Source organism: Spinacia oleracea, chromosome 4 (genome assembly GCF_020520425.1).
Source record: "Spinacia oleracea cultivar Varoflay chromosome 4, BTI_SOV_V1, whole genome shotgun sequence".
Taxonomy (NCBI): domain Eukaryota; kingdom Viridiplantae; phylum Streptophyta; class Magnoliopsida; order Caryophyllales; family Amaranthaceae; genus Spinacia; species Spinacia oleracea.
The window spans coordinates 184,234,435-184,254,229 of record NC_079490.1 but is presented as its reverse complement, the minus strand read 5'-3'; the positions used below and the strand labels follow the sequence as shown (position 1 = coordinate 184,254,229).

Below are 19,795 nucleotides of genomic sequence, written 5' to 3'. Positions count from 1 at the left end.
ACCCTTTTGCTATATGGAAAGATGGTGTCAAATTTGATGTACCCAGATAAATTTTCATACAATTCTGTTCTGAGGTCTTGTAAGTGTGTAATCGATGTTCGTTGTGGTAGGAAGGTACATGGGCGTTTGTTGAAACTTGGGTTGAGCAAGTGAAAGAGGGTTTAGCTGTGTTTTATTGTGAATTTAGTGAGTTTGAAAATGCACGTAAACTGTTTGATATATACAATGCCTAACAGAGAATTGGATAACTGGAATTCTCTGATAATTGAGAGTTTACATAATAGGAACCCTAGGAATTGTTTTGGGATGTTTAAGAAAATGATGGAGGAGAATATTTGGCAAAATTTGGTCTCTTTGATAAATCTTTTGAGAGCTAGCACAAAAGTGAAATCCTTGACATTAGGGGTGTTGGTTCATGGTATAATTGTTATTAGCGGCCTTATTCCAAATTTAGTTGTAAGAACTGCATTGTTGACTATGTACTCCAAACTAGGTAGCTTAAAGAATGCGAGTTTGATGTTCAAGGTAATGCCTGAAAAGGACCGTGTCGTGTGGAACTTGATGATTTCAACAAATTTTACACATCAAGAAAATCCATGGAATTATCGGTGAAAATTAAATGAGTAGAAGGAACTTATCATTTTAAGAGATACACTTGTCATTTTAAGTAACTTATCAATCCCACCATCTAATTAATTAAATAATCTATCTAATATATCCTATGTCCCACCACCCTATTAAACAAATAATTTCAGAACTACACCCCCACGTACCCCTCTAAAATGACATGATCCCCACTTGTTTTACTTATTAAAATATATACCCCAACCCCCACTTGTTTTATTACTTTATTTCATTCAAGTCTTCTTCTTAATACCCGTGTCCGGTCAAGTGTATCCCTTAAATAAATACGGAGGGAGTATATAATCTGTAAAATATAAAGATATCCGGGTTGATGTTATATAAAAATAAAATCAATAGTATAGTTAGTTAATCCGTATATGCATAGTTTCTTTTCATTTAGAAAATCTAATATTATGTAGGTTAGATAAGATTTTTATTTAATAGAGATAATTAGAAAAAAAATTATTTTAATTATTTATATTAAAAGAGATGTGAATCAATGAGTGACATTAATTTGTCATCACCAAATTGATTTTTTCTATTTTAGTATAATATATAGATATTGGATATAGATTGAAAATCCAATAATGTACGTACATATAGATTGACTAAAATATGTTAGAAAAATTATCATATACTTTGTAAAATGTAAAGATATCCATGTTATATGTAAGTAAAGTCAATAGTATATTTAGTTAGTCTGTATATGTATAGTTTTCTTTCATTTAGAAAATCCAATATTATGTAGTCCATAATAGACTATTATTTAATAGAGATAGTTAATAAAGAATAATTTTAATTATTTATATTAAAAGAGAGAGGCATATCAATGAGTGAAATTTGTCATGGCCACATTGATTTTCTCTCTTTTAGTATATTATATAGAGTGACATTTGTCATGCTCTCCCATAGAGTGCATGTGATATGTAAAGCAGATCCTCTCAAATTCCTATTTGAGAAACCAGCTCTCAATGGTCGACTGTCTAGATGTTTGGTTATGCTAGCCGAATTTGACTTGAAGTATCCTCAAAAATCCATCAAGGGCTCTGCGGTCTCAGACTTCTTGGCAGGTTGTCTTATTAAAGCTGACGTAGAAAACTATGACTAACCCGACGAGCAACTACTAATGACAAATGATGACAGCTGGTCACGGCACTTTAAAATCCTTTGTGGACGGGGTTTCTTTTTAAGAAATCCATTACTTTGGAAGTTAATATAGATTCTTATACATTGTTGAAAAATCCTCCTCATATGAGTCCGATAAAAATTCATCAATATCTAAATCCATAATACCTACAAATGTACAAGTAAAACTATATATAGAATAAATACAACAGAAAAATAGTTATATACTCCCTCCATTCCATAATGTTCTTCACTTTTCCATTATGCACGGTCTCCAATGCATTAATTTGACTACTAATAGTTTTAATTTAGCCTTAGTAAAAAAAATTAAAAAAATAATATTTAGAAAATTTATATTGAAACGAATCCAATGATATCTCACGAGTTAATATTTTTAATCTTAATTATAATATTAATCACGGTCAATTTTTTAAAATTTGACCATATGAATAGTAAACACGAGGAACATTATGGAACAGAGGTAGTATTCGACCTGTAAAGTATAAGGATATCTATGTTAATGTTATTTATAAATAATACTAATAGTATATTTAGTTAATTTGTATATGCATAGTTTTCTTTCATTTAGAAAATCTAATATTATGTAGTCCATAAAAGATTTTTATTTAATAGAGATAGTTAGAAGAAAAAAAAATTAATTATTTGTATTGAAAGAGATGTGAATCAATGTGTGACATTAATTTGTCATCACCAAATTGGTTTTTTCTCTTTTAGTATAACATATAGATATCAGATATAAATTGAAGATCCAATAATGTACATATTGAATACAATATATTAGAAAAATAATTATATACTCGGTAAAATGTAAAGATATCCATGTTATATGTGAGTAAAGTCAATAGTATATTTAATTAATCTTTATATGTATAGTTTCCTTTCATTTAGAAAATCTAATATTATGTAGTCCATAATAGATTTTTATTTAATAGAATAGTTTTTTTTTTTTTTGAAATAATTTAATAGAATAGTTAAAAAAGAACAATTTTAATTATTTATATTAAAAGAGAGGCGAATCAATAACTGACATTTGTCATCACCACATTGATTTCCTCTTTTTTTGATATATATAGAAGATTGTCTTATTATGGCATATTGGGCCTATTGGCCTCCTCTCCTAATAATCATTAATTTGTTGTAAACCCTAATTGAGTTATTGGTAGTTTGCACCCGACAAACTTAAACCATCGCCAACTGTATTTTTAGTTGGTTTAATAAATTAAAACACTAGTCTAACATAACTCTACCTACATTGTTAATTTTGCAATAATTTGTGCTACTAATTCAGTTACATGTAACGTCAACAAGAAATATTCTTAATGTTTTTTTGTTTCTTTTACAAAGAGGACATATTATTAGTTGATGACTTGATGGTAATTAGGACTATAATAAGTCTATATTACTATATTTTTTTGTGTTAGCATCCGGTTCACCCTTAGAGTTAATCCGGATTCGGGATGAGTTTTGGGTGGTTAGGTTCCAGTCCCCTCCCAATTGTTGTTGTGGGGGATCGAACACGAGTTCTCCCTACCAAATTCAGTCTCAATCACCACTGAACAAGCAATTGGTATAAGTTTATATTACTTGACAATATACAAATTCTAATAACTAAATAAATGATCCCTTAACCAACCCCGCTAATTTCAAAATTATCGTTGTATTACTCCCTTTGTTTCTTATCATGTTGATAACATAAATTATCCCATTTCATACTCCTTCCACATAATACTTATAACATTTTGACTGTTGTACTATTTATACATTAATTTGACCAAAATTAAAAGCAAATGTTATTGTGTAATATGTTGTTGGATTAGGCTTATTAATGTATATTTTTCAAATATCATTTTTTAAGTTTTGGTAATATGTAATTGCATATAATTACGGTCAAACTAGCGATTTGAAAAGTGTGCGGGTCAACATGTTGCAAGTATTCAGGAACATAGAGAGTATACTGTAAATTATCTCTCAATTGGAAACATTGATAGAAAACATCAATGATCTTCGGCTAGTCTCCTATCAAATAGTCCAAATTTTATTTAACTGTTAGACGTATCATATTCAATAGATCCAATTAGGTAGAAGGAGAGACCTGACATGTGGTCTGGCAATTTACTAATTGGTAGATTCCCTCTTACATACTTCGTACTACCTCCGTTTATTAAGTTCTTTACGTTTTGAAAAATATGTTCAACAATTAAACTTTGACCATAAATTTTCACTAGTATATTTATCAAATATTATCATGAGATATCTTGTTAGATTTGTCTCAAATGTATTTTATAAATATCTAACTTTTTATAAATTTTTGCCATGCAGAACTGAATTTATTAACGGTCAAACATTGCACCGGAGTCCGTGCATAGTAAGTGTAAAGATTTTTTGAAATGGAGGTAGTATAAGATATTTTTGAATAACTAATCGCTTCTAAAGGTGTTTATATCGTTAATTAAAAACTTGAATAATGATACAAATTCTTCATAAAATGACTGAATTATAAATAATTTAGTAATTAGGATCTGAGTTTAATGATTAGATTAGACAATTCCAAAGAACAATAGCAATTTAACAAAAGCTATAGCATGTGACGACGTGACCCAAGGACTTGATTGAAAATAATAGTCTTGTGTTAATTTAAAAATAAATATAATAATGAGTTCCGAAATAAAAGTATAGAAATTGATTGTATAACTAACGGATATAATGATTAGAAGATGGTTAGATACATTGCATTTGAGTATGTTGCCAACAAGGAGGAGGATGTCTGCTACTCAACTCTTAGTTTCTACTATACATAAAACTATTTCTTTGTTACATTCATGCATGTTTACTTATGCTAAATAAATACAAAATAATATTGCCTCTTCAAGAATTCAAAAGCTATTGTAAAGGTTCACACGCGATAGATTTATTAATCGATGATAAATGGTGGAAATAAGAATAAATTTAGGTGTGATTTGACAAGAAAAGTAACATTGTAATATCTACGGTAAATTGATAATACAGTATAAAAGACAACTTAAGGAGAATTTAGTACCATTGCTATAGAAATCAACCTTGATTTTCTTTACAAATTCTTAATTAGTACTCCGTAATTAAAATTACAATGTATAGCATTATATACCTCATAAAATAATTGGCACGGCAAATCACAACACGTAAACACAAATCTCTAGAGTTTTGTAGAATGATTACCATTAATAGTATCCAATATTAATGGTACTAAATAATTCATTTTTATTATTGTTTTCTACTACTCAATAAATGTGTTCCATCTATATCAACGAGTAATTTAAGATAAATCTCTATTATATAAGCCAGCTCCTGAGGGCTTTATAGTAAATTAACTTTTCGTGTCCCCAAGCGAAATGACCAACATACCCCCTTTCGTTATTTTCGGGTGCTTGCTTGCTGAGCCCCTCACTTTTGTCTCTCCTCTCTCACTTTTGTCTCTCCTCTCGCTTTCGTTTCTAGAATTCTAGGGTTAGAGTTCCTAGGTTTCACTTCCTCGTCGTCGTTCCTCGCCCAATCGCCCCATCATCAATAGCTTCCCACCGTCGGCCTTCCATCGTCTCCAATCAATCTCTGCCGGAAATGGTGAGCAGCCGAGATCTTTTTTCACTTTGAATAACTTTCTTAATTAGATCTTTCAATTAATTGTTGTTGTTTGTTGATTGTTGTTTGTTGATTTTCCATTCATATAGGTTGAAAAATTGATAAATAGAAAATGGGAAGGGGAAAGATCTCCATTTACCCCATTTTATGGGTTTGATGATGCAGTCGATATTCTGCAAAAGTCGTCATTTTGATTGTTGCTTCGTCTTGCTCCCTCTCTTCTTCGAGATCTAATTTTTGTCTCTCCTTCTATTCAGGTAACCGTTCGTTAATTTCAATATTAACAATTTCAATAGCTGTAATTGCTCCAATTTCGTTAATTTTTCGGCTACATTTTCTGAATTAAATTGAGCAATTTGGTTTCATTGTCCAGTATAAGACAAGCACGTAGAAGGAGAGCAATTGACGAAATCAAATTGTATGTCAATCCACTTGCCCCATCTTGCATTTTGGTTTAAAATTGTGCGTTAAATTAGGATGGAATTATTTAGGATGAAATGATGGTAGTATATAACATGGTGAAATAAATTGCTGAATTTTCACTGTAGTTATAATTGAGCAATTTGAGAAATAATTCAAAATTGAGCAACTTGATAGCATGTTATCCTAATATTTAAACACATGTTATATATTACTAAGTTGCTCATATAAGTTTGCTAAATTGTGAATTCTGTGAACGAAGGATAGTTTGATCCTTTATTTGTGTTGATTTGAGGTTAAGGAAACTTAATTAGTTTGGGATATTATATATTTTTTGAGGTGATTTTGTTGAATTAAATGGTTCAGTGTTTTTTATTTATCATTTTTGATGTGCTAATTTGATTGGTCTGAGCTTCTGATGAAGCAGATAGCTCCATTTGACTTTGTAAACTATTATTCTGTTTGTTTTGTGGGGGGTTTATTATGCTCAGTTACGCACTCTTCAATCCCAGTTTATCAACTATCATTACAATCTAAAGTACTTTTCTTTCTCTGTGTGTGTCTCCCTCTCTTTGACACACGCAATTATGATATCTAATGTATATATCTTTTTTAAATCTGGGTTTCAGTTACGACAAAGAAGCTGTAGAAATCAGCGCAAAGCTGCTTGAGAAACTACACTGCCTGGAACTCCAGAATTATAATCCAGAATTCTACACTGCCTGGAACTATCGGAAACTTGATGTTGAGTATTTTCTGAGTCAACCCGGTTCCAATCCTGTCTCTATTCTGAATGAGGAACTCCGCGTTGTAAGTGTTCCATTTTTCTTCTATAGAAATAAGTGTTGTTTTTCTTCTGTTTTTCCCAGCAGCAGCTGTTGTGATCTACTGCTGTCTTAGCATTACTGTTGCTAGGTTGTTTTGTTTTTCCTACATTGTTTTGTTTTTGTTAGGTGCGGTCTGTGCACCCTTCTTTGTTGGTTGTTGTTTCTTTCCTTGATTGGTAGCCCAAAGCTTTTGATTACAACAAAGTCCGTGCTAAGTCCAAATCCAGTTCCGTTTTATTGTGACAACAAATATTGCAAGGTTTCAGAATCCTGCCAAATTAAGGAAATTTGTACTGTTGGATGAGAAGTACACCCCTGTCTTCTCCAAACTGCCTAAAAATACCCCTGAGATACACTCTTAAATGTGCATCACTCATTAGATGGCTCGGCGCTATTTTGTTCTTATGTGAATTTCGTTCTTCATTTCAAGATATATAAGCTTTTTCCGTGCTTGAATGATGCAGAATCAATGTGTAAACTCAGAGAAGACTCTTTCTCTCAATTTTGATGTTTCAGGTGTTTTATTCGACCGTTCAGATAAAGAGCTTTTCTGCTTGGTGAAGTGGTATTCTTCTTTTACTCCGCCCTGTAAATTCATACTTTTGTGCTTCAATTTTAATTTCTCGGTTTTTGTTTTCTCTATTTTAATGTGATAATGAAGTCAGAAGCTTAATTGGACTTGATGAATCCCATATTAGAAGGGTCATCCAAATTGAATGCAAACTTCTATTGTCGAATGTCGATAAAACCCTAAAACCCAAATTGAGCTTCTTTAGGGCATAAGACTTTCTGGGTTTGATATATCTAGCGTTATATCGGCGTGTCCTGCATTCTTATGCATTTGCTTGAATCTTATAATTCAAACTCAGAGGCAAGTTTTGGTTAGTGATGAGAATGTGATTAGGATTCTTAGGTCGACCCATCAATTTCCCTTCGTGAATTCTACGTGAATGTGTTTGATGTTCTGATGTCTTGGGGATCGTCTGGATCTTTTAAATCAGATTTTACATTAGTTGTCTAATCTCCCTCCTGATTTCATTCCCATAGATGAAGAATAAGCTAATGTGAATTTGTGATAAACTGCAGGACATGTTTCTTTCAATGTCCGCCTTGCAGCAGGTCTGTTATGACTGCTAACTGATACCATTAGTGAGCTTCTCAACTTAAAATCCGAATAACAGTTCAAGACTCAGCACGCTTATTAGTAAGTGAGAAAGGACACAATTATTATCAAATGATTGTGGTCACTCGCCTCAAAGTGGTAAATCATGTACGTATGATGCATTTCCTGTGACCTCAGTCCTAACCTGTTCGAGACTCGGGGCTTATTCTTGCACAGGTAACAGTTTAGCAAACTGAAATGTTTTTTTTTAGGGAAAGCAAATTGAACTATAAGTATTACTGTTGTATGTTGTGGAAATGTGGATGTTAACGCAGTATCTGTTTCTGTTGGGACAGCTCTTTGCAAATGTATGCAAAGTTTGGTGAAGCGGACCCATCTCGGCTACTATTTGACCACCTTTATCCAAAGGGTCTTATTGCTCGGACTGCAATGATATCTTCTTATGCTCAAATTGGGTACACGAGTGAGGCTCTCGATATATTTATATGCAATTAGCAAACAGAAACCTAATGATATCACTTTTGTCGGTTGCTATTTAAATAGGGATGATGTATAATTTTCTTTTGTGAGTTGCTATTTAAATAGGGATTATGTATAATTTTTCTTTAGATGAACTTTGTGAACAAATTTTGTGGCATATTATTTTTGATCATTAGTTGTAATAAAAGAATTTAAAGTTCTAATATTATCTCGCACGCATCGCGTGCATATAAGACTAGTATACAATACTACAAGTAATACACCTATACGAATATTCTAGCTTCAATTCCACTATTCTTTCCCCAGACTAGCTTCTTCCTGCAATCCTGTTTACGACATTCAAGTTTCGAATGCTATCCTTTCTCATGGCTCGTATCTTTCACTACAACAATAAAATCAAGATCAAGTTAATTCACTGAAATATTGAAAATTACAAGAGACACATTTATGGCATACTCCATAGTCCATACCTTATAAATCAAAGTTCTTTTATGGTAAAAGGATTTTTGATTTTTTTTTTCCATGTCCTTTATCTGACGCGTGACGGGTTGCAAAATATGACATTTTTAGAGGAGTTACGTAACGAAGAAGTATTTTCGGATATCAGATATGTGTGGGCAAATGCATATCATAGCAAAAGACAAAATAAGAAAAATGACAAAAAAGAAATTAAATGGTACTTTTTTAAACAAAAATGATACTTTTTTTTAACTGAATGGTACTTTTTTTTACAGAATGATACTTTTTTAACACAAATGGCACTTCCTTTTTTGTCTTTTAGCTATTTGTCTTTTAGCTGATATGTGTGTTGCCACACATATCTGATATCCGAAAAAACAACCTCGTTACGTAACGTCGATCCCATGTCCGATGACCCAGACTTCTCTAAAAAAACAAATGAGAATGCCACCTTTTATCTCCCCATGTCTTTTTCCATGTAACCAATCAACTCTATATAGACCATATCATCATGGCCTTAAAACTTAGATTGTGCCAATATTATGTCACTCCAAGAATCTGAAGTCACATCCGTCGATTAAAGCAACTTGTTTGTTTATTGCTTCCTAACGAACCATTAACTCGACAACTCTCATTTTCTAAATATTTGGAGTGCGTCTTATGAAGAAGTTATTGGACCATCATTATCACGACCCTTAATTTAATTAACTAATTAAATTGAGGCTCAATTAAATTGAGGCTCAATATGATTCATAAGTATTCTTATTACTCACTTCGTATTTATTTAAGGGATACACTTGCCTTTTTCGGCCGTATTTATTTAAGAAATACACTTGTCATTTTCAGTAATTTATCAACTCCACTATCTAATTAAATAATACACTAATTTACCATGCAATGTGTTATAGCTCGATGGTAAACACTTCAGTGTTTAAACATGAGGTCGCGGGTTCGAGTCTTATACATGCTACATTTTTAAATATATTAAGATTACGTGAAATGAAATAATCACAAGCAGAGCGCGCCACATGTCACATAAACTTCTTTGAAAACGCCTTTTAGGGCTTGTTTGGTTGACATGGGAATTTACACAAATTCTTATTTATAATGGGTGTACAATAAATATGGTACACCGGAGTAAAAGTTGACTCAAAATGCTCAAAAGTTACATTTATATATGTAAAAGTTATCTATTTTTTAATGATAAATTTTTTCATTTGAATAAAAATTATTAACTTTTTAATTTTATAATATAAAATTTATCAACTTTTTAATTTTATAATATAAAATTTATAGAAAAATATGTTAAAGCTACAAAAAACTGCATAAAAGTTATCTTGGTGTACAATAAGTTTATTGTACATCTTGTGCGCGTAAGACCTTTTGGGGAATTTAATTCCTATAGGAAGTTATAATTCAAGGGAAATTACTTCCCTTGTTAAATTCATGGGAATTTCCTTAATGTGTTTGGTTGACAACATGAGAATTAGAATTTCCCCTGAATTTTGATTGACCAAGGGTGAGCTAGGTAATTAACTTCCCATGTTTTGTAGGAATTCCAACTTCCTCCATTTTTACTGTTTTATGTCAACCAAACAACTACACCATCTATAAATTCCCATGAATTTCCACTTCCCTCATTTTTAATTGTCAACCAAACAACCCCTTAATATATAGTATAGATAGATAGATAGATAGATAGTGAGTCATAATATCTAAATGTTTTATTTTTGAGATATTCACTTGAAACTATTTTCCTTTGTGGGAAAAAGAAAAACCTTCTAAGATAAGTTATAAAAATGACAGTCTTAGGTCTTGTTCTCTTTAACTTATAGGACCTTATTTTGAAGTCCTATAAGTTCATACTTCCTCCGTTCATTTTTACTCGCAACGGTTGTCACGTTCACGCATGCCAATGCACAACTTTGATCATTAATAAATTTAATTCTCTTTAAGCAAAAATTATAAAAAGTTAATATTTTGAAAATACATATTAAGACGAATCTAACAAGATCCCACATGATTATATTTTACCTTACGTATAAATCACCAACAATGATCAAAGTATAATATGTGAATAGTGTAGAAATCAAAAACGTTGCGAGAATTAAAAATCGGAGGAAGTATAAGTTTCTATAAGTTGTATATACAAGGTCCTATAAGTTCCAATAAGGTAATATAAATTCCAATAAAGTCCTATAAGGTCTTATGAGTACTTATAAGTTCCAATAAGGTCGTATAAGTTCCAGTAAGATCTTAAATAAACCGTGCATGATTATTTGTGTTGTTATATTCAATAAATCATATTTATATTATTATATTAAAATAATTTGTGGTTACTAATTGACGATAAGAATTATCAATGGTACGTAAATATGTTTTCATATGTTATTATTAATTACTATCAATATAATTATAAGGGAAAAACTTAATAAACACTTTTAAAATTATGTGTACTTCACAAATCAATGGACGTTTTTTTTTGAGACGCAAATAATCATAATATTACTTCTTTACATCAAAGCATCGAGTGAAATTATCGTACGGAGTATCAAAGTGTTCTTTTTTCCCCTGATAAATTTACATTACAGAGTGTAAGGATGTTATATTAAATAGTTAGTTACAAATATTTTTTTTACAAATTGGTCGAATTCGTACTTGGATTTTATAAATTTTGGATAATTATTACAGATTAATAATTTATATTATTAAATAACATAAAAAACATAATTATTAATATAAGAACTAAATAATAATTGCTTTATTAATTTATATTTTATTAATATTTACAATCAACTATTATCATTATTTTAATGGTTAAAATTTAGTAATAATCTAATAACCTGTAAATAAGGTCTTATAAGGTGTTAAAAGTTCCTATAAGGTCTTATAAGGTCCTATAAAGTCCTATACGGTCTATAAGGTCTTATAAGGTCCTATAGCTCACTTTCCTCTTTGCGTTGCTGCTTTAAGGTCCAATAAGTTCTTATAAGTTAAATATGGTCCTATAAGGTCTTATAAGTTAAATATGGTCCTATAAGTGCAGATAAGTTCAGATAAGTTCAGGTTCTATAAGTTGAAGAGAACACACCCTTATTCCTTTTCAGCCCATTCTTATGCTCTCTATTGAGGATGGTCTAATGTTCTAGCATCATTCTTTTGATCCTCTTTACTTCTAATTAACAACACTCTTATTATTCTTTACTTCTAAACATTGGTATTTTCCATAGTATACGAAGCAACTAGTCTCCTTTAGACCATCTAATACTTAATTAATTCACGTTCATACCATATCTTATACGCAGTAATTCATACGGAGTAGTATTTTAGTTTGATAAGAGTTTGATAAGAGTTAGAAGACATGGTATGTGGTATGACTATTAATAAACTTTAAGACAATCTTTTACCTGAATTTATGTATAAACGAAGGAATTAATAGCTACTAGGTGTGTTGAAAATTTGAATAACATGAATAAAATTATGGTGAGATTGAGGATAGAAGTGAGCCTTTCGTGTCCAAAAAAAGGACTTAAAGTGGGATATTAGCAAGGGCTTGACTTGGTATTATTGGGTCATGATTGTTGTTGACCTAAGCAACACATAACATGTTAAAAATAGGAAAATGGTAATCATAGAACCTTAATGTATATCATGTATATATGATGTTAACTGATTAGTCAGGCAAAACAGAACAATTCTAATGGTCATGTGATTTCAGGACCTACTTATATGACTGACCCCGATGTTCCTTTTATTAATTATAGAATAATGTAATGTTTAGGAGTTTGAAATTATTTCTTGTAATCGAATAATAATCTATGCCCACTTAAATTAATAAGACTTTAAACATAAGCAGCTTGTCATCACATGGCCCTGCCTCGGTTTTTTTTTTTTTTTTTTTTTTTTTTTTTTTTTTTTTTGTCAAATAACTATAGAGCTGTAATATGGTTAAGTTTTGTACGAAGCATGATATATTGAGTTAGGGTTACAATAACTTATTGTATTACAATGCAGTTTTAATTAATTATTTGCTAAATTTGTCATGTATTGAAGTGTCGAAACTTAACTGGAATTATCAATGGTAGTTTCGTCACTTCATTTAACATTTATATATCTTGATGATCTATAAGAACGCAACTTCAAGTCTTTGGGGTATAGATCCACGAGGTTGTTTTTTCGCATATCAGATATGTGTGGAAACACACATATCAACTAAAAGACAAATAGCTAAAAGACAAAAAAAGAAGTATCATTCTGTAAAAAAAAAAAAGTATCATTCTGTAAAAAAAAAAAAGTATCATTTTTGTTTTAAAAAGTACCATTTAATTTCTTTTTTGTCATTTTTCCTATTTTGTCTTTTGTTCTGATATGTATTTGCCCATACATATCTGATATGCGCTTGTACTTCCTCATAGATCCACTGATGTCGGAACTCCTTCAACAAACATTGTACAACACATCCTTAGCCACCTAAAATTATTAGTTGTATCCGGATGCATGGTGTACCAAAGAGTATTTTTATGTCTGTAAGTGATATCTCTCACATTTTCTCTTCAAATGTAAGGAAAAAATGTGAGAGTGTGCATCTAATATGTAGCCCGTGGCCACTTTTCCATAGGGTTTAATTCATAATTTCTCCGTTTCTTAAAGTTCTTCGCCCTTACTATTTGCACGGACTCCAATGTAATATTTAACCAATAATATATCTAATTTCGTATGTGAAAAAAATATTTTAAAAAAAATGATATTCCGAAAATACATACTGAGTCGATCTAACAAGATCTTACATGATAACATTTTGATGTATGTAATAGTGAGAATTTACGGTTAAAATTTTCATACTTTACACGTATTCCAAAATGTAAAAAACATTCAGGAATGGAGGTAATACATACATAATATTACGTAGAAAGAACTAACTTACACTACTACAAAAAAGGGCAAAGAGACCCTTCCAAAATGGCTTAAGAGATCTCCTCTCAAGGGGTCTCTATCTCACAGGTCTCTTTGATAAAGAGACCCCCTCATCGAGAGGGGGTCTATTTGTTAAAATCTAGAGACCCCCCACGTAAGAAAGAGGGTCTCTTATGTAAAAGCTGGTGAAAATCATTTAGAAGGGAAAAAGACCCCTTTTTAGAGATGGGAGATCTGTTTTTTAAATTGTTTAGACCCCATAAGTAGGATAGGAGGTCTCTTTGAATATTTTTATTTTTGTTTATTAAAGCAGTTAAGACCTCATATATAGATAGGGGGTCTCTTTGTTATTTTTATTATTATTTTTTTTACAAACTAAGACCTAATATCTTAGACATGGGGTCTCTTTGAATTTTTTATTATTATAACTAGAGAGCCTTTATTGCACCTGACGGATCTCTTTGCAACCTTTTTTTTTTAAAAAAAAAACAAAAAAAAAACGATAATAGCACTGGTCGATCAGCGATATATTCAGAACTAATTAATATGCATATTGAACCTGCGTTTACACCTCTAAAATACCGGCCAGCATGCACCGCATTAATATACACATTACACCTTCGTTTACACCTCTATAAATACCGGCCAGCCGGCATCAAACGCACAAAACCACACCTGCTACAATAAATAATTTGTAATAATTCGAGAACAACTCCATAATCCATATATTACCAAAAAAAATATTTCCAACAAGTAATGCTCAAAACGCAAGCTTTACATAAACTGTGATTTGCATAAGCGTCAAACTTTACATCGCGATTCCCAAAACCGTAAAACAAAAATCAATTCCAAAATATAATCATTCACACCAATTTACCAACAATTGAAACCAAAACTCATGGAGTTATTTCCATACCATCAACTTTGTTTTCTTGGTCCGCTTTTTGCTTGAGAAAATACTCGACCCACATGTGTCTAACCTCATCCACATTTTCCGATGAATAACTTTCTTCAGAAAACTGTAATAAGTAGCATAATTATTAATTAGTAGTTAAACAAAGAATAATTTAAAAAAATCGACTCATTTACCGATTAACGATAACATGAATGATGAGAAAGACATAAACATCTGAATGAAACTTCGAATACAACCAGCAATATATTAAGGGTAATTTATTTGGTTGCCTAAACTAAAGGGCATCAGCATTAAGGCAGGTTGAAAACTCCAAAAACAAAACAGCAAGTAGCCAGTATAGAAAGTAAGAGCGAATGAAATCCCAGCAGAGATTGGAGCATTCATTATGGTTTGTTACAATGAGACGAGCAGCATTCTAAGAGGAAACAAGCGACAACCCATGTTTTGATCTCATGGGATCAAACATGTACAGAATCAATGGTTAGTCAGATGGATTTAGGTGGAATAGGTTGTACATAGTTCAACTCCTCAACTACTACGATAATATTACCGGTATTTAGCAGAAGAAGAAAAAAAACATGATATCAAATTCTTTCCAATGTTAAAATGCAGTTGAACTATTATCTAATTTTCAAAGCTTGACTATGAGATCACTTTGCTTTGACTTAATTTATAGCTAATCCAATAATATTAATTATAGGATGTCAATTTCAGGACAACAAACAATCAAAGAAACAGAATTGGAGCGACCAACATCACGGAAATATGCAAAATATATTCGCCAGGAAGTTGCCAGCATAGAAAGTCAGGAAAGGGAGGGCAACCACCACAAAACAAAGGAAGAGATTCATGTTCGTTGGACCCACCCAACAGCAGGGTGGCATATTCTCAGCACTAACGGTGCGGCCAAAGGCTCTCCAGGCCCGACAGGTGGAGGGGCGATTATTCGAGATGCAGGGGGGGAACTTTGTTTCTGCACTAAGTGTGAACCTTGTCCACTGTAATGCTATTAAGGCAGAATGAAAGGCTCTAATATGACGTTTGGAATTAGCAAGTAGGTTGGGTATCACTAAGCTACTAGTCCAAGTTGATAACTTATCTTGCGTTCAAACGCTGCAATCAAATATGGTTGACAGAGGGGAGTTCACGCATCTAATTAACAGGTGCCTTGCTTTAATCAATGATACACACTGGACTATCAAATTCACTCATGTTTACAGGGAAGGAAAACGCACGGCGGATTGGCTAGCTAATCAAGGAGTCGCGCAATCAACTAATATCTCATTCCTAGACTACACTCCTTCTGAATTACTGAGTATTAAGGCACCAAGAAAACTCCAAAAAAAACAGCAGGAGATAATACAAAACCAACACTATAGAAGACATCATTTAGCAATCACCACCAGGAGTAGTGACTTAGTATTTAGAACCCATGTACACCACAGTATATCACAAACAATACGCCTAAACCCAACAATGCAACGAAGAAAACAGGGATATTACAGAAAAAATCTGACAGTTTGTTACCAGTACATCCAACAACACCAACCAACTGAAATTCGGCAAGCAAGAAATGCCCCGAACATCAGCGGTCAACAATGGATTAAAGATTGGTTATTATAGACCCGAGTGAACCATGCATTATTAGAGCACTGACGCAGTATCATCAAGAGGGAAAATCATAATCAATTCAGACCATAGCAAATGAACAAGAATAGAAAAGTATAATTTCAGAAATGTGCAGAAATGCAACACCTCGTAAGAATTACTGAACAAATAAAGTACTCATGAAAGAAACTTATTATAGCATGCAAAATCAAACATGAAACAAAAAAATTGATGGCTTGCAGGCAATTGATCCCAAAAGAGGCCACAAGGCAATAGACAACATTTCTACCAGCATTCAAAAACACATCAAACATATTATAGAGTAGCAATGGATGATCACAAATCATAAAATTCTCAGCTACAGTTTATCCAAACACATTCTCATTAGTAAGGGATAATAACTTGCTGGAAACAGGCTTACCACTGGAAAGTTATGCACCGGTAAAATTCCTGCCATCTCCTAGGATAACATAGGTTGGGGAATCACGATCGATTTCACCAACACCCACAGTGGTTATCCATGGAGCAACATTTGACAAGCTGCTAGAGTCGGGTCCAGTATTTCTAGCAGAGCAGGACACCAAAATTCCCTTTGTTATCGCTGTAAAAGCTCCTCAGCAATCCACATTGTACATGTAGCACGACAAGCATTAATACATTTAGTTAGTGTAGTACAAAAGGGATTATCCTTTGTAATATTTATTATTCTATCAAATCAAAGTGTCCTACCATTCACACCACACAATTTCTGATGTTAAGGGCAGCTCCTTCTCTAACAGCATTTTAGCATTCAAGTACGCCATTAATAATGGTGACATTAACCTACACAGTTGCGAGGTACTCTAGAATAATGTAATTTCCAAACAATGGTTAAAAAAATACTGATAAAAAGTCATGAAAAAACAAATTCCTAGGGCTCTAAGGCTCTAAGTTATGGCCACTCTATGAGAATGTCTACTTGTGAGTGTTATTATTACTGAAACTGATCAATTCAGCTATTTCAGCTTGATAGACAAACCAAGCAGAGGTATACATGATTTATAAACATATATTCCATTTAGGTCAAGCCATATAGGATATTTTGACTAGGAATTAGCACTGTCACGCACTCACACTAATAGGAGTTTGTAGTGCCTGTAGTGATCATTATGTTACTAAGTTTACCATGTTTAAAGTATGTTCAAAGTTGAGATGACATGCAAAAGTTTATGCTTACTATGTAGTCTGCAATGGCCATAGAAAAACCCAATATCCATCTTCCGAGCTCAAGAACCAAGCACTCTAATCATCATGAAAAGACAATCAAATTAACAAATTATATAAGAGTTATTATTTGATTAAAATCAATGTCAAGGAGAGAATAGAAGAACCAACCTATTGCTATGGAAAACTATCTGAAGATATAAATTTAGAGAGTTTTTCTTAGGACCTGCATCATAAAAGATCAAGCAAAGTCGATGGCTAGCAGCAGGAACAATCTGAAGTTGAAATTAACAGTATGAGTTTAGAGGCTAATACATTAAAATGTATGTGTTTCCGCCATAAAGAATTTGCTAAACTACCACACACTACATCCCCGAATGTTCATCTGATATTGACACAAGTTCATCAACTTTGGCAAAATCCTCGAGTACTCCTTATCCTTACTCAAACTCATCTCTCATGGTCAAGAAGACCAAAACATATAACTATGCAAACGATAAGTCTTTCTTATTGCAATTTAGATAGCCTCTGCAAACTACAAGCAAGGCCAAAACTGGCCTGCAACCAGGATAAGGAACAGAGCAAATGATGAAGTACATATTATTTTTTGAAACAAAAAGTAAAAACATCTCTTGAAGAAACCTAAAATTGAGTCAATTTCTGCAGGCAACCAGTCTAGCTAGTAAATGAAGACAGGCCAGTGACAAATGTTTCCTTGCAACTTCATATGTCAGGAAACTCAAGAGGCTACAAAAAAAAAACATATATATATTCAGATAATCTTAGCACGTTCTACAGAACATATACAATAGTGATAACATTTCACTAATAAATCCAGGGTTAGCTTATATTTTTGAAGGACATAGAGGGAGAGAAAGAGGAGTATTCAAACTTTTAAAAAGCTTAAAGCTAAAAGGGGAAAACATACTAATATTATGGAAGAAATTTTCTAAAGGCAAAAGCTTCGCAAGGTATTCTCACAAAAAAAATCTTTGCAAATACTCAAAAATTCAATTACAAGTAAAACACCAAATTAACAAAAAATAATAATAATGTAGAGATAGAAAATTAGCTTTACAGAGTCGTTACCGAAAATTTATTGAACTTTTCTTTTAGCTTGCGATTCATCTCTTGCTCTGTTAGCTATTGTTTGAGCTCCGCGAATTGACTCCCCATATGAAACCTCCAAGGCTGATACACTTTTAAATGGAAAAATTGGAAACTTTTGCATCAATTAAAGTGAGAAATTGAGATTCATATTTCAAAAATTAGGGTTCTTTTATTGAATTTCGATGAGCTTCTGAAAATGGTGATCTGCAATAATATAAATTAGGGGTTTTGATTGAGAATAAAGGAGTGAGAAGTTTGAGATGAATGAGCGCTGGGAATACAATTAGATCTGAAATTAAAGGATTCGTTTTTTTTTTTGCGCTGGTACATGGAAGGGAGAAAGAAATAGGGGTTATGGTTTGAGCAGACCTCATATAGCAGATAACAGGTCTCTTCTTTTTCACTTGGTGAACGAGAGACCTTTTTTTGCGCTAACGGGTCTCTTTTATATCTTCTATTGTTTAGTAAGTGGGCCCATGATTACATAAGAGACCTCTTATTTATAATATGAGGTCTTATTAACTAAAGAGACCCGTTATACACACTAATGGATCTGTTTTCTTGGGTCTCTTTGGAGATTTTTGTAGTAGTGTTACAAAGTTATTGTGTTAGACCTAGGCCATACTTGTTACTACTACATATATGGGAGTACAAAACAATAGATGAATTTGATTCAATCAATCGGAAAATAGAGAGACGATGTGCGTCTACAATATCCATGAAAATTTATTAGTTTATAATAATAACTTGTTTTGTGCTTTAATAAAGTTTATTATGTAAGGATTAGTAACCCGTAAAATGTGATGCGAGATTATTAGCGAATGATTGAGATCACATCTCTAAATATATTCACTTAAAACAACAAAATGAGTTATAGCATAAAGGTAGAAAGTGATACTTAGCCAGATGCACATCTTTCCCTACGATTTTAATAATAGTTTAAATTTTCCAATGTAACAAAGATATGCACTTCTTTCAATTTGAAAATATCCATGTTTTTCCCCCACTTTAATAAAAAAAAGTCCAATAATGAGATCTTCTCTATGGGAATATAGGATGTTATAAATTATAGAGTAGATATGGAAGTGGAGATATTAATACTAAAATACTAGTATTGGTACTCAATTTTCTGTATTGATACTCACTTCTGTATAGGTTTAGAAATCCTCGATATTATATATCTCCTAGTATCCTACACATCAAAATATATATCTTAGTTTTTACTAATAAGGCAAGACTTCATTGGTAAATTACTTTCCATTTAACAATGCCATGCACGTCTCTGAAGAGAGTATCTTTTATACTCGAATAATAGGATTCTGCTCCCACATTTTCTCTTCAAATCCAATT

At 32.1% G+C, this 19,795-nt stretch overlaps 1 protein-coding gene and 1 long non-coding RNA gene across 6 annotated transcripts; one reads left to right on the top strand and one right to left on the bottom strand.

Moving 5' to 3' along the window:
* Positions 1-225: 225 nt before the first annotated feature.
* LOC130472251 (pentatricopeptide repeat-containing protein At1g18485-like) lies at positions 226-8,250 on the top strand. Its single transcript, XM_056842774.1, has 6 exons — positions 226-525; positions 5,475-5,569; positions 5,759-5,803; positions 6,435-6,615; positions 7,097-7,197; positions 8,091-8,250. Exons 1-6 carry the CDS (start codon positions 226-228, stop codon positions 8,248-8,250), a joined length of 882 nt encoding a protein of 293 aa, XP_056698752.1.
* Positions 8,251-14,309: 6,059 nt separating this feature from the next.
* On the bottom strand, positions 14,310-18,848 carry LOC130459732 (uncharacterized). 5 transcript variants are annotated; one of them, XR_008919320.1, is made up of 6 exons: positions 18,425-18,848; positions 17,651-18,082; positions 17,507-17,561; positions 17,349-17,413; positions 16,554-16,954; positions 14,310-14,627 (listed from the first exon to the last, which is right to left on the bottom strand). It is a non-coding gene; the product is annotated as an uncharacterized lncRNA (long non-coding RNA). The 5 variants fall into 5 exon arrangements; XR_008919321.1 differs by lacking the exon at positions 17,651-18,082 and having other exon boundaries at positions 16,554-16,733; positions 16,862-16,954; positions 17,507-17,610; XR_008919318.1 differs by having other exon boundaries at positions 17,507-18,082.
* Between the last annotated feature and the right edge of the window lie 947 nt (positions 18,849-19,795).

Coding starts and splice junctions, on each gene's coding strand:
- LOC130472251 (XM_056842774.1), top strand. CDS start 226: ATGCCTAACAGAGAATTGGATAACTGGAATTCTCTGATAATTGAGAGT. Junction 526..5,474: donor ATGCGAGTTTGATGTTCAAG/GTAATGCCTGAA, acceptor CCATTCATATAG/GTTGAAAAATTGATAAATAG. Junction 6,616..7,096: donor TGAATGAGGAACTCCGCGTT/GTAAGTGTTCCA, acceptor TGAATGATGCAG/AATCAATGTGTAAACTCAGA.